The sequence below is a fragment of the Carcharodon carcharias genome, chromosome 18 (assembly GCF_017639515.1).
Source record: "Carcharodon carcharias isolate sCarCar2 chromosome 18, sCarCar2.pri, whole genome shotgun sequence".
NCBI classification, from domain to species: Eukaryota; Metazoa; Chordata; class Chondrichthyes; order Lamniformes; family Lamnidae; genus Carcharodon; species Carcharodon carcharias.
The window spans coordinates 50679533-50693256 of NC_054484.1; the positions used below are offsets into that span (position 1 = coordinate 50679533).

The 13724-nt window shown below is 40.3% G+C and overlaps 1 protein-coding gene across 1 annotated transcript in view; it reads right to left on the bottom strand.

The window, feature by feature from the left end:
• Positions 1 to 1890: 1890 nt before the first annotated feature.
• prrg1 (proline rich Gla (G-carboxyglutamic acid) 1) overlaps positions 1891 to 13724 on the bottom strand; it is a 36014-nt gene continuing 24180 nt past the window's right edge. The window contains exon 4 of the mRNA XM_041211991.1: positions 1891 to 5154. Within this exon, the coding sequence (XP_041067925.1) occupies positions 4672 to 5154 (483 nt within the window). The 3' untranslated portion in view covers positions 1891 to 4671. The remainder of the gene's footprint in view (positions 5155 to 13724) is intronic.

A 13724-nucleotide genomic window follows, 5' to 3' on the forward strand; every position in this document is an offset into this window, starting at 1 on the left:
TGCCACCCCCATAACTCTTAACTCCCTTATCATTCAAAAAAATCTAACTCAGCCTTGAATTTATTCAATGATCCAGCTTCAACTGCTTCCTTGGGAAGAGAATTCCAAACACTAATGACCCACAGATAAAGAATTCCTCCTCAACTCTGTCTTAAATGGGAGACCCCCTATTTTAAAACCGTGCCCTTGTTTCTAGATTCCCTCACGAGGGAAATCGTTCTCTCAGCATTTACTCGGTCAAACTCCCTCAGTATCTTACATGTTTCAATAAGATCACCTCTCATTCTTCTAAACTACAATGAACATAGATCCAACTTGCTTAACCTTTCATCCTAAGATAAACTCTTCAATCCAGGAATTAGCCTATTGAATTTTCTCTGAATGCTTCCAGTGCAAGTATAGTCTTCTATAAGTAAGGAGACCAAAACTATGCACAGTACTCTAAGTGTGATCTCATCGATGCCATGTACAGATGTAGCAAGGCTTCTCTACTTTTTTATTCTTTCCCCATTGTAATAAAGACCAATATTCCGTTTGTTTTCCTAATAACTTGCTGTACCTGTATGCTGACTTTTTGTGATTCATGTACAAGGACATCCAGGTCTCTTTGTACTGCACTATCCTGCAGTCTTTGCTTTTTTTATTCTTCCTATCAAATAGGACAACCTCACATTTTCCCCATATTATACTCCATCTGCCATTTTTTTTTTTTTACACACTCATTTAACCCATCTATATCCCTTTGCAGACTCTTTGCATCCTCCTCATAATTGCTTTCCTACTTATCTTCGTACCATCAGCAAATTTGGCTACAATACAGTCAGTCTCTTCATTCAAGTCATTAATATAGATCTTAAATGGTTGGGGCTCCAGCACCAATCCCTGAGGCACTCCACTAGTTACCGTTTGCCATCCTGAAAATGACCCATTTCTCCTGACTCTGTTTCCTGTTAGTTAGCCATTCGTCTATCCATGTTAGTTTATCAACCCCAACACCTTGAGCTTGTATCTTATGTGGTAACCTTTTACTGTATACGGCACCTTACTGAATGCCTTTTGGAAATCCAAATACACTATATCTACTGGTTCACCTTCATTCACCCTGCTTGTTACATCCTCAAAGAACTCTCATAAATTTGTCAACCATGATTTCCCTTTCACAAAGCACACTGAATCTGCCTAAATTAATTCTGAGTTTCTAAATGTCCTGCTACTATCTCAGTAATAATGGATTTTAGCATTTTCCCAAAGACAGACGTTCGATGAACTGGCCTACAGTTTCCTGCTTTCTGTTTCCCTCCTTTCTTGATCAGAGGTATCACATTTATAGTTTTCCAATCCACTGGAATTTTGGGAGATTAAAACCAATACCTTCCACTATATCTGCAGCCACTTCATTAAGATCCTAGGATGCAGGCAATCAAGTCCAGGGGAATTGTCAGCCTCAAGTCTCACTAGTAATCCCATTACATTTTCTCTACTGATAGTGATTGTTTTTACTTACTTCCCTCCTTTTTGCTTCTTGATTTTCTACTATTCTTGGGATGCTTTTTCCATCTTCTACTGTTGAGACGAATACTTGTTCAAAGCCTCTGTCATTTCCTCCTTTCTGATTATTAATTCCTCAGCCTCACCCTCTATGGGATAAATGCTTACTTGAACTACTCTCTTCCTTTTTACATATTTGTAGAAGCTTTTACTGTCTGTTTTTATATTTCTTACAATTAAACACTTTTGTAAGCACACAAGCGATACATTTTCTCCATTGACTGTATATTTGTCTTTTGCAAAATAAGTCAAGCTTAAAGTCATAAATATTTTGTTTCATTCCCCAAAGTAGCCACTAGCATAAATACCACATAGTACAACACAATAAAACACCATCCAAAATAACTTTTAAAAGTTAAGTTTATTTTTGCGTTTTGTAATAAAACAAAGTCTTCTAAAGGTTACAGAAATAGTTCTGTACTATAAAATTAAGGCGATAAATATATTTGATTCAGTGCTTCCTTCATGTATTACAAAGCTTTTTTGTTAATTAGTGCATTAACATACCACTGAAAAATGGCCATGGCTTAGAAAATAGCCACATTTAAAAAGTATAACTGGTTTCTTTCAAATTCTTTACAATGAAGAAATTAACAATACAAGAGTGCTTTTGATTCCTTGGCACAATAAATTTAAAACCATAGCTGTTTGTATTACTCAGTATATCTGAATGGCTTAGTGCATATTAATATTGAATCAGAACTTAAATACAAAAACATAGTAATGCATACACCCATTATTGAATAGTCAGTGTCATTCATCCCAGAATTTCAGCATTTTCATAAAATCTGAAAAAGCCAGATTGTAGATAGTGGTAATTCTATCATCTGCAATACCCCTTTCCATAAAATGGAGATTGAGGCACGTATAGGAGTTGACTGCAATGGCAATGTGCAGTTAAGATAGTATTAGTGGCATATTGACAGCTATGTTTTCCTCCTCTCCAACCTCCAAGAAGACATCTGTAAAATTGTGATTAATTGGAACTTCAAACAGAAAACAACTTTTCTTTGTTTAAAAAAGTATTGTACAAAGATCAGCCTTTTGGGCATGGCATCTCAAGCTAATCAACTGTTTTCTTAAGTAACTAAAAATGCACTACAATCCAAACAAGATTAAAGTTGTTTTCCAGTGAACACAAACTCCATAATAATTGTCCTAAATTGTTCCTATCCTTCATCTTTTGCATTAAGGATAATAAAAATGGCAACGGCATCAGATAATGGGTTTCCCAGCTGGGACAGTTATTTTTACTCTATTTGAAGCTAGGCCCCAATGCATAACAGTATCTCGCATTTCTAGTGCTACAGAATGTCATAATTTGAGGGGACACAAATCTTATGGAGGGTTTCATTTCATACAAATACTGAAGGAAAATGCTATCAGATCACATGCACGTGCAGTTTTAATTGCTGTTTCCTGAGACATCAACAATAATGGCACTTTTTTGTTGTGTATTACTGCATACCAGGCACCATCCAGACTGCATGAAAACTTTCATTTTAATATATACAACATAGCTAAACAGTTTAATATGTATCTGAGATATTTAACTCACTCTCACACCTAATTTATGAAGTTTGTACGTCTGGATAAAAATTCTTGTGCCAAAAGTGTACACCATTATTGCCATATCCAATCAATACATACCATGTTTTGCAAATAGGAACTAAAATTAACATGCATTTTAGTTGAACCTGAGGAATTTTGAATATGGATAATTCAATATATATGTCTATTTATCTGGTCAGAACTTTAATTTAAAAAAATCAGTTTAATCTTGTCCAAATTTTATTTTCAACATGAACTTAGAACAATCTATCTTGTACTTTCTATATTTAAAATAACAATCAGCCTGGTAATTCATTTCCTGCATGTTTTGGGGACTTCCTTAGTTTTGGTGGTAGTGGAGGGGAAAGGGAAACAAAACCTGATCAAGGAGGCCCAATTCTTTCACTATTCATTGTGTGGTTTACAAAGCAATTAACAGACTTTTAGGATTTTTAATAATGCATATTCATATTTAAGAAAAGGTTTGAGAGATACCATGTTCATGGTGCAAAGCACAGTTTGAATGTTTTAATTTTACAAGAAACTGTACAAGACTGCATATCCGCTATTGAATAAATGACCAAAAGCTATAAAAGGCTGGCAGGAAAAATGTAGAGCAGAAGATGAAACAAAACTGTTCAGATCAGCTGTTATTTGCTTACATAAAAATAGTTTCCTGTTGAATTCAGTAAAAATTCAGGTGGTAAATAAATCCTTAAAAACTGATCCTCCTCCTCCTCCCCTCCCCGAGCTGGATGAAGGTCTGGTTTGGGATACGTAATTTTCTTTGGGGTAGGGGTGAAAGGAAGGACAGACATATTTCATAAACACACCAGATTTCGAAGACTTGAACTTTTCTTGAGTAACCAAAATCCTAATATTACTCTGAAATACAGCAGCAGCAGGGACCACGCTTTATCTTTATTAGCCATTATCAATCTGAAAACCCCCATGCCACTGATAATTCAGAGCCAAGCCATTGTCTAACTACTTCCTTTTTTGGTAGTGTTTCCAGTTGATTTCTAGCTCTAGATGAATGAAAAATAAAGCAGAAACAGAACAGCAAAGGTTTGCTTCTATCTTTTCCGTACAAATATGTTTGGAAAGAAAAGAAAAATGATGAGTCAACCAGGGTTATTACAATAATTTCTTTTTTTGTCCCAATATGACTTAAATTAAAAACTCATCAATTATCTGACCTAGTGCTTGTATCAACCAGAAGCATATTAAATATAATAGTAAATGTAATGTTTATAAGAGTGCAGATTATTTCATGTTATTTTCATTCCCCGCCAACAAAGATACTAAATCCAAATCTCTCTTTCCTGGACCTAAATGAACCATATTTCCTTTCCTCTAACTTATCAAATAGCACTTTTTATATCTATTTAATTTCAATAATGAAACTCCACTGTAAAAACTGCATTATACATCACAAAAGAAAAGCTGGCTACTTGTAATATAATGAAAGTGTCAAATTGAACATTAACATTTAATTATAGATGAAATGCAAGTTTAAAAAAAAAATCCTGTCACCTAACATTCCTGGCAACCTCAGTGACACTGTTAGCTTCATTTGGGGGGGGTCACAATTTCTTCATACTTTGGAGGATCCTCACTGTGTTGTATATCATCATTAATTCTTATATTATTGACCTGTCCAATAGCCTCATCATAGGTTGGAGGTAGATCTGAATTTAAGTGTACAGGTGATTCTACAGTGAGTCCATCCCCACTGGGGCAGTAAGCAGTCATAGCTTCTGGTTGCTGTGTATGTAATCTATCAAATGGACTGACAGGATGCTCATTATAACCAAACACAACCACTGATACATTTCTGGCAGCTTGGTTTGCCTGGTATTGTGACTGGGCATAAGCATTCTGCCTGTGATTTGCCTTTCTCACCTGGCATCTCCAGATAGCAAAGAGTATAATAATAATAATAAGAAGTCCTGCCATTAGAGGAGCCACAAGGTAAACCGATTCCATATTGACACCAGAGCTACTTCCTTGACTCTCATTTTGTTCCTTTATGTAGTTTGTCCAGAATTCATTCTGAAAATAAAAAAAACTAATTATTAAAATGATTCACACCATTTTTAACATTGCTCAACACAAATAATCTTCCTACATTGCATTCTGTAATATAAAATCTACAGACCTTAATAAAAATGCAACTTGAGCCAAATTTATTTTAATCAGATGCCAGTTGTTTGAGGCTGTGAGTCTCTAAGAAGGTAAAGTGATTCAAATTTGGAATAAGTTGCAGGAGTTCCTTTTGTAAAAAGGAATGCAATTAAACAGCAAGTAATTCCTGTATTTCAGACAGAACTTTTGAACCGATTTTTCCAATAGCTAGTTGCACTGAGTCCTTGAGCAGAGTTTGAAACAGGCTTCACGTGTTGAAAAATCTGTACAAGGACCGAAAACAATGGAGGTATTTTCTATGGCCAGGATGAAACCAGGCACCGGCATCAACAAATTAGAGAGATAGATTGGTAAAGACCTAGATCCAACAGTAAGATAAAAGCAAAATACTGCAGATGCTGGAAATCTGGCTGGAAAAACTCAGCAGGTCTGACAGCATCTGCGAAGAGGAACACAGTTAACGTTTCGAGTCCGCATGATCCAACAGTGTTGTTGTTGTTTAATACAATGATGGATAGCAGTGCATTTCTAACTATACAATGTAACTAAGTCAATATTTTTGGCCCTTTAAAAGGACTGGGAGAAATTTCTGAATAATTGAAAAATAAACTAATAATATTGTAAATTTTTCTCAAGGGAAGGAGAGAAAAGGGGAGGACAGAGAAGGGAAGAATAAAAAAAGAATAAAGGACAGCTTGAAAAACCCTTGCAAAGTTGTTGTTGGTCTATATTTTTTCATACACACCGAGATTGAAGAAATTAAGTAGATGCACAGGCAATAACTCAACTGAGGAGAATTACATAATCAACGGCAAGGCTCATAGAAACATACAAAAGAGGAGTAGATCATTCTGTCCTTTGAGCCTGCTCCGCCATTCAATATGACCATGGCTGATTCTCTATCTCAAAGCCATACTCCCACTCTTTCCCATACCCCTTGATGGCTTTAGAGTCTAGTAATCTATCTCCTTCTTAAATATATTCAGAGGCGGCCTCCACAGCCTTCTGTGATGGAGAATTCCACAGGTTCACCACCCTCTGAGTGAAGAAGTTTCTCCTCACCTCAGTCCTAAATGGCCTGCCCTGTATCCTGAGATTGTGGCCCCTTGTTCTTGTTCTAGACAGACTTCTTCCACCACCACCACACCACACCGCACCGCCCCCCCCGCCCCCCCAACCACCCTCCCACCCCCCAGCCACAGGAAACATCATCCCTGCATCCAGTCTGTCCAGCCCTGTCAGAGTAGACTGAGTTGCCCTCTTGTTCTTCTAAACTCCAGCAAATACAGGTCTAGTTGACCCAATCTCTCCTCATACGACAATCCTGTCATCCCAGGAAACAGTTTGGTGAATCTTTGCTGCACTCTGTCTACGGCAAGTATATCCTTTCTTAGGTAAGGAGGCCAAAACTGTACACAATACTCCAGGTGTGCTATCATCAAGGACCTGTACAGCTGGAGTAAGACATCCTTGCTCCTGAACTCGAGTCGTCTTGGAATGAAGGTCAAGATACCATTTGCCTTCTTAACTGCTTGCTGCACCTGCATGCTTGCTTTCAGTGATTGGTGTATAAGGACACCCAGGTCCCTTTGTACATCAACATTTGCCAATCTATCACCATTTAAATAATACTTTGCCATTCTGTTCTTCCTACCGAAGTAAATAACTTCACATTTATTCATATGATACTACATCTGCCATGTATTTGCCAATTCACTCACATTGTCTAAATCACCTTAAAGCTTCTTAATATCCTCCTCACCACTCACATTCCTACCAAGTTTTGTGTCATCAGCAAACTTGGAAATATTACATTTTGTTCCCTCATCCAAATAAATTATTAATATATATTGTGAAAAGCTGGGGCCCAAGCACTGATCCCTGTGGTACCCCACTCGTCATTGCCTGCCACTCTGAAAAAGACCCATTTATTCCTACTCTGTTTTCAGCCAATATATTACCCCCAATCCCATGTGCTTTAATTTTGCACAATAACCTCTTATATGGGTCTTTATCAAAAGCTTTCTGAGAATCTAAATACACCACATTCACTGGTTCTCCCTTATCTATTCTGCTAGTTACGTCCTCAAAAAACTCCAGCAGGTTTGTCAAACATGATTTCCCTTTCATAAATCCATGTTGACTTTGCCTAATCACATAGATATTTTCTAAGTGTCCTGTTATCACATCCTTGATAAGAGACTCCAGTATTTTCCCTACTAGTGATGTTAGGCTAACTGGTCTGTAATTCACTGTTTTCTCCCTCCCTCCTTTTTTAAATAGTGAGGTTACATCTGCTACCCTCCAATCTGCCAGGACTGTTTCAGAATTTTGGAAGATGACAACCAATAGATCCATTATTTCCGTGGCCACCTCCTTTAGTACCATGGGATTAGATTATCAAGCCCTAAGAGATTTATCAGCTTTCAGTCCCATTAATTTCTCCAGCACTATTGTTTTAATAATACTAATTTCTTTCAATTCCTCCTCCTCACCAGACCCTTGGTCCCTCACGGTTCTGGGAAGTTATTTGTGTCTTTCTCCATGAAGACAGAACTAAAGTAGTTGTTCAATTGCTCTGCCATTTCCCTGATCTCTATCATATCGTTTTTGGACTGTAAGGGACCTATATTTGTCTTCACTATTTTTTTTTTAAACGTATTTATAAAAGCTTTTACAGTCCGCTTTTTTTGCACGCTTATTCTCATTCTCTATTTTTCCCCTCTTAATCAATCTCTTGGTCCTTCTTTGCTGAATTCTAAACTGCTCCCAATCCTCAGGCTTGCTCCTTTTTCTAGCACCTTTATATGTCTCCTTTTTGGATCCAATACTATCCTTAATTTCTTTCGTTAGCCATGGTTGGGTCACTTTCCCTGTCGTGTTTTTGTGCCAGAAAGGAATGTATAATTGTTGCAATGCATACATTTGCCCTTAAATATTAGCCATTCTCTATCCACCGTCATGCTCAATTTAAACATTATATAAAATCAGAGATGAGATCACTTAAGTATTGAAATCTAAACAGAACTACCAGATCAGTGACAAATAAGAATAAAACTTGACTATTTATATTTTATGTTCTTATTGTTTCTCTAACCCAGGATTGAGATAACCTACAAAAAGTTACACCAGGCCATTTTAACTTGCAGCATTACTTATGGCAGCAGTTTGATGCAGTTTTGGTCAACATTTATGTGCTATCGGAGGGAGTCAATGGAGACATTAAATTGCCGAAGAACCTCACATTTTTCACCCTATACAACATTAATGGGCAAGTGATAATAAATTATTGATTTTTTGTAACTGTCAGCAAAACAAAAATTGGATCCATAAAAAAATTATGCAAAAACAAAATCTATTGCAGGGCTTTAGAGCTTTATCCTGCCTGCAATTCTCAGCAGGCGAAGCAGTCTGTGGCAGGTTATCAAAAATAAAATGTGCTTGCAATCATAAAGTGAAATGACTATAGATTTTGAGTTAACTATTTTGGGAACCCAGACAACAGCTCATTATGGACCAGACACTTCCCCTCAGTTTTCTCACAAGCATGGTCCTGCTGTTATTGGATAGGATTGGAGGCCGGTGGGATTGGCTGGGGAGGGGGGTGGTCATAACAAAGAAAATAAAAGACAGAGTGCCAGCTTGAACTGAGGTGAGAGAAATATGCCAACATGCCAAGGTATGTGCAATGTGGTGGTGGTGAGGGGCAGGGGGGTGGTTGCTGAAGGAAGAGAAAAAGTGTCCACAGGCATTGAATTCTGATGATGTCAATTGGTCCGAAACATTAACTCAGCTCCTCTCTCCACTAATGCTGCCAGAGCTGAGCATTTCTAGCATTTTGTTTTTATTTCAATATGAATCGGCTGGGTTGTAGGAGGAGGAGATAGAGCCTCTGAAAGGGTGAGGAATTGGATTCAGTTATGGAAACTGTGGTTTGATATCTGGAGGGCTTTTGAGGAATTTATGGGGCAAACAGCTATTACCTTTGGTCCAAATGTTACTTTGATTTTCCTTTTTTAGATTCAAACTTTTTAAAAAAAAAATTCGTTCACGGGATCTGGGCTTCACTAGCTGGGCCAGCATTTATCGCCCATCCCCAATTGCCCTTGAGAAGGTGGTGGTGAGCTGCCTTCTTGAACTGCTGCAGTCCATGTGTGCAGGTGAGCCCACAGTGTTGTTAGGAAGGGAGTTCCAGGATTTTGACCTAATAACAGTGAAGGAATGGTGATATATTTCCAAGTCAGGATGCTGAATGACTTGGAGGGGAACTTCTCGGTGGTGGTACTCCCATCAAGCTGCTGCCCTTGTCTGTCTAGATGGTAGCATTCGAGGGTTTAGAAGGTTCTGTTGAAGGAGCCTCAGTGAATTCCTGCTGTGCATCTTGGTAGATGGTATGCACTGTTGCCACTGTGCATCGGTGGTGGAGGGAGTGAATGTTTGTGGACATGGTGCCAATAAAGCGGGCTGCTTTGTCCTGAATGGTGTCAAGCTTGAGTGTTGTGGGAGCTGCACTCATCCAGGCAAGTGGGGATTATTCCATCACACTCCTGACTTGTGCCTTGTAGATGGTGGACAGGCTCTGGCGAGCCAGGAGGAGAGTTACTTGCCGCAGGATTCCTAGCCTCTGACCTGCTCTTGTAGCCACACTATTTATATGGCTAGTCCAGTTCAGTTTCTGGTCAATGGTAACCCCCCAGGATGTTGATAGTGGGGATTCAGTGATGGTAATGCCATTGAATGTCAAGGGCAATGGTTATATTCTCTCTTGTTGGAGATGGTCATTGTTTGGCAGTTGTGTGGCACAAATGTTATTTGCCACTTGTCAGCCCAAACCTGAATATTGTCCAGGTCTTGTCGCATTTAGCCATGGACTGCTTCAGTATCTGAGGAGTCATGAAGGTGCTGATCATTGTGCAATCATCAGCAAACACCCCCACTTCTGACCTTACGATGGAAGGAAGGTCATTGATGAAGCAGCTGAAGATGGTTGGGCTGAGGACACTACACTGAGGAACTCCTGCAGTGATGACTGACCTCCAACAGCCATGACCATCTTCCTTTGTGCTAGGTATAACTCCAACCAGTGGAGGGTTTTCCCTGTTTCCCATTAACTCCATTTTTGTTAGGACTCCTAGATGCCACACTGGGTCAAATGTGGCCTTGATGTCAAGGGCAGTCACTCTCAGCTCACCTTGGGAATTCAGCTTTTTCATCCATGTTTGAACCGAGGCTGTAATGAGGTCAGGAGCTGAGCGGCCTTGGCAGAACCCAAATTGGTTGGTGAGCAGGTTATTGCTAAGCAAGTGCTGCTTGATAGCATTGTTGATGACCCCTTCCATTACTTTACTGATGATCAAGAGTGGACTGATGGGGCAGTAATTGGCTGGGTTGGATTTGTCCTGCTTTGTGTACAGGACATACTTGGACAATTTTCCACATAGCTGGGTAGATGCCAGTGTTGTAACTGTACTGGAAGAGCTTGGCAAGTTCTGCAGCACAAGTCCTATTGCCAGAATATTGTCAGGGCCCATAACCTTTGCACTATCCAGTGCCTTCCGGCATTTCTTGGTATCACGTGGAATGAATTGAATTGCTTGAAGATTGGCATCTGTGATGCTTTGGATCTCAGTTGGGGGCTGAGATGGATCATTCATCAGCACTTCTGGCTGAAGATTTTTGTGAATGCTTCAGCCTCATCTTTTGCACTGATGTGCTGGGCTCCCCTTTCATTGAGGATGGGGATATTTGTGCAGCCTTCTCCTCCAGGGAGTTGTTTAATTGTCCCCCACCATTCATGACTGGAAGAGGCAGAACTGTAGAGCTTTGATCTGATCGGCTGGTTGTAGGATCGCTTAGCTCTGTCTATCACTTGCTGCTTATGTTGTTGGGCATGCGAGTAGTCCTGTGTTATAGCTGCATCAGGTTGACACCTCATTTTTATGTATGCCTGGTGCTGCTCCCGGCATGGCCTCCTGCTCTTCATTGAACCAGGGCCGAACCCCTCGCTTGACAGTAATGGCAGAGCGGGGGATATGCCAAGCCATGAGATTACAGATTGTGCTCGAGTACAATTCTGTTGCTGCTGATGGCCCACAGCGCCTCATGGCTGCCCAGTCTTAAGTTGCTTGATCTGTTCGAAATCTCTCCCATTTAGCATGGTGGTCACGCCACACAACACGATGGAGGATATCCTCAATGTGAAGGCAGGACTTCATCTCCTCAACAACTGTGCGGTGGTCACGCCTACCGATACTGTCATGGACAGATGCATCTGCAGCATGCAGAGTGGTGATGATAAGGTCAAGTATGTTTTGCCCTCTTGTTGGTTTCCTCACCACCTGCCACAGACCCTGTCTAGCAGCTATGTCCTTTAGGACTTGGCCAGCTCAGTCAGTACTGGTGCTACCAAGCCACTATTGGTGCTGGCCATTGAAGTCGCTCACCCAGAGTACATTTTGTACTCTTGCCACCTTTTGTGCTTCCTTCAAGCTGTGTTCAGTATGGGAAAACATTGATTCATCAGCTGAGGGACAGTGGTACGTGGTAATCAGCAGGAGGTTACCTTGCCCATGTTTGACCTGATGCCATGAGACTCCATGGGATCTGGAGTCGATGTTGAGGACTCCCAGTATAACTCCCACCCAACTGTATACCACTGTGTCGCCACCTCTGCTGGGTTTGTCCTGCCATTGGGACAGGACATAACCAGGGATGGTGGTGTCTGGGACATTATCTGTAAGATATGATTCCGTGAAGATGACCAAATCAGGCTGTTGCCTGACTAGTCTGTGAGGCGGCTCTCCTAATTTTGGCTCTGGCCCCCAAATGTTGGTAAGGTCAACTTTGCAGGGTCGACCGGGCTGAGTTTGCCGTTGTCATTTCAGGTGCCTAGGTCGATGCTGGGTGGTCTGTCTGGTTTCATTGCTTTTTTGTGGCTTTACAGCTATTTGATACAACTGAGTGGCTTGCTAGGCTATTTCAGAGGGCATTTAAGAGTCAACCACATTGGTGTGGGTCTGGAGTCACATGTAGGCCAGACCAGGTAAGGACGGCAGATTTTCTTCTCTAAAGGACATTAGTGAGCCAGATGTATTTTTTGGATAATTGACAATGGTTTCATGGTCATCATAAGATTTTTAATTCCGGATTTTTTATTAATTCAAATCCCACCATCTGCCGACCCCAGAGCATTACCCTTGGTCTCTGGATTACTAGTCCAGCAACAATGGTGAAGGAAAATTGTCAAAGTTAACCAGCACAAATAATTCTTAGTATATTTGTAAAAAGAGATTTTTTTGTCAAAGCTTTTTGTCTTGCACTCATCAGTACAATTCACAAGAAAATACCAGTCAGGGGAAACAACATATTTATGCTATATGAGAAAAAAGGTCTCTTTTTCAGCAATACTCAAGTTATGTACGACCAAACAACCATCTGAGTATATATTTTTTTGATGCTCTGTAGGAATGCAGAATACATTTGCCTTTCCCCCTTTACTGTTTTATATACTTATAAATATTATTCTTTGCACTAAAAACAAAGGAATGTTGGAGACACTTGCAGCTTAAACCCATGTTACTGTGTCATATTTCATAGTGCCTAACAGAAGAATGGTTCCAAATATAAAGTCAGCTTTTTTTTTTAAAAAGCCATTGACCAGCTTAAGCTCTTTTTCTGGATGACATAGAACGCCTGACCTCTCCTCCCTCCTGCCCACCAATTCACATCCAATGCCAACCTGTGGGGAAGTGCTGCACCATACCTCCTCATGGCAGAGGTTTCAGGTGGAACCCAAACTGATTAGCAGTGGCGAGGCTGGTCGCAGGGTGGGAACCAGTTTGGAACTGAAACTCAGTCACAACAATGACATTCTGCTTCCAGGTTCCCTGACCCATCCCAGTGTACAGGTATGATGACAATCCACACTGTCAATGAAGGCTCTTTATTTAGAAGGAACCGCAGCAACGGGTGAGAATGGCTGCAGGAAAGTTTGCTTCTGAAGGTTACAGAAGGGGAAAAAAAAACATGAAAGGAAGGTTGCCTCATGGTTTTCTCTCTCTTCCCTTGAGGTGGTGAAGGGCAGAAGGAAGGTCCTCTTTCCTGTGGACAGGAAGTAGTAGAAGCTGTGGTTAGAAGTAGCAGAGGCTCTGAGCAGGTGTATGGCGCCCAGGATTTAGTGTTAGAAAAGCCTCAATATCTCACAAGATCAGGGTATTGTCATACAACTTGGTGGTATCCATCGGGTAGACGGTGGTGTAGTGGTAATGTTGATGGAATAGTAATCCAGAGACCCAGGCTAATGCTCTGGGGACATGGGTTCAAATCCCACAATGGCAGCTGGTGGAATTTGAATTCAGTTCATAAATCTGGAATATAAAGCCAGTCTCAGTAATGGTGACCATAAAACCATCATCGATAGTCGTAAAAACCCACCTGGTTCACTAATGTCCTTTAGGGAAGGAAATCTGCCATCCTTA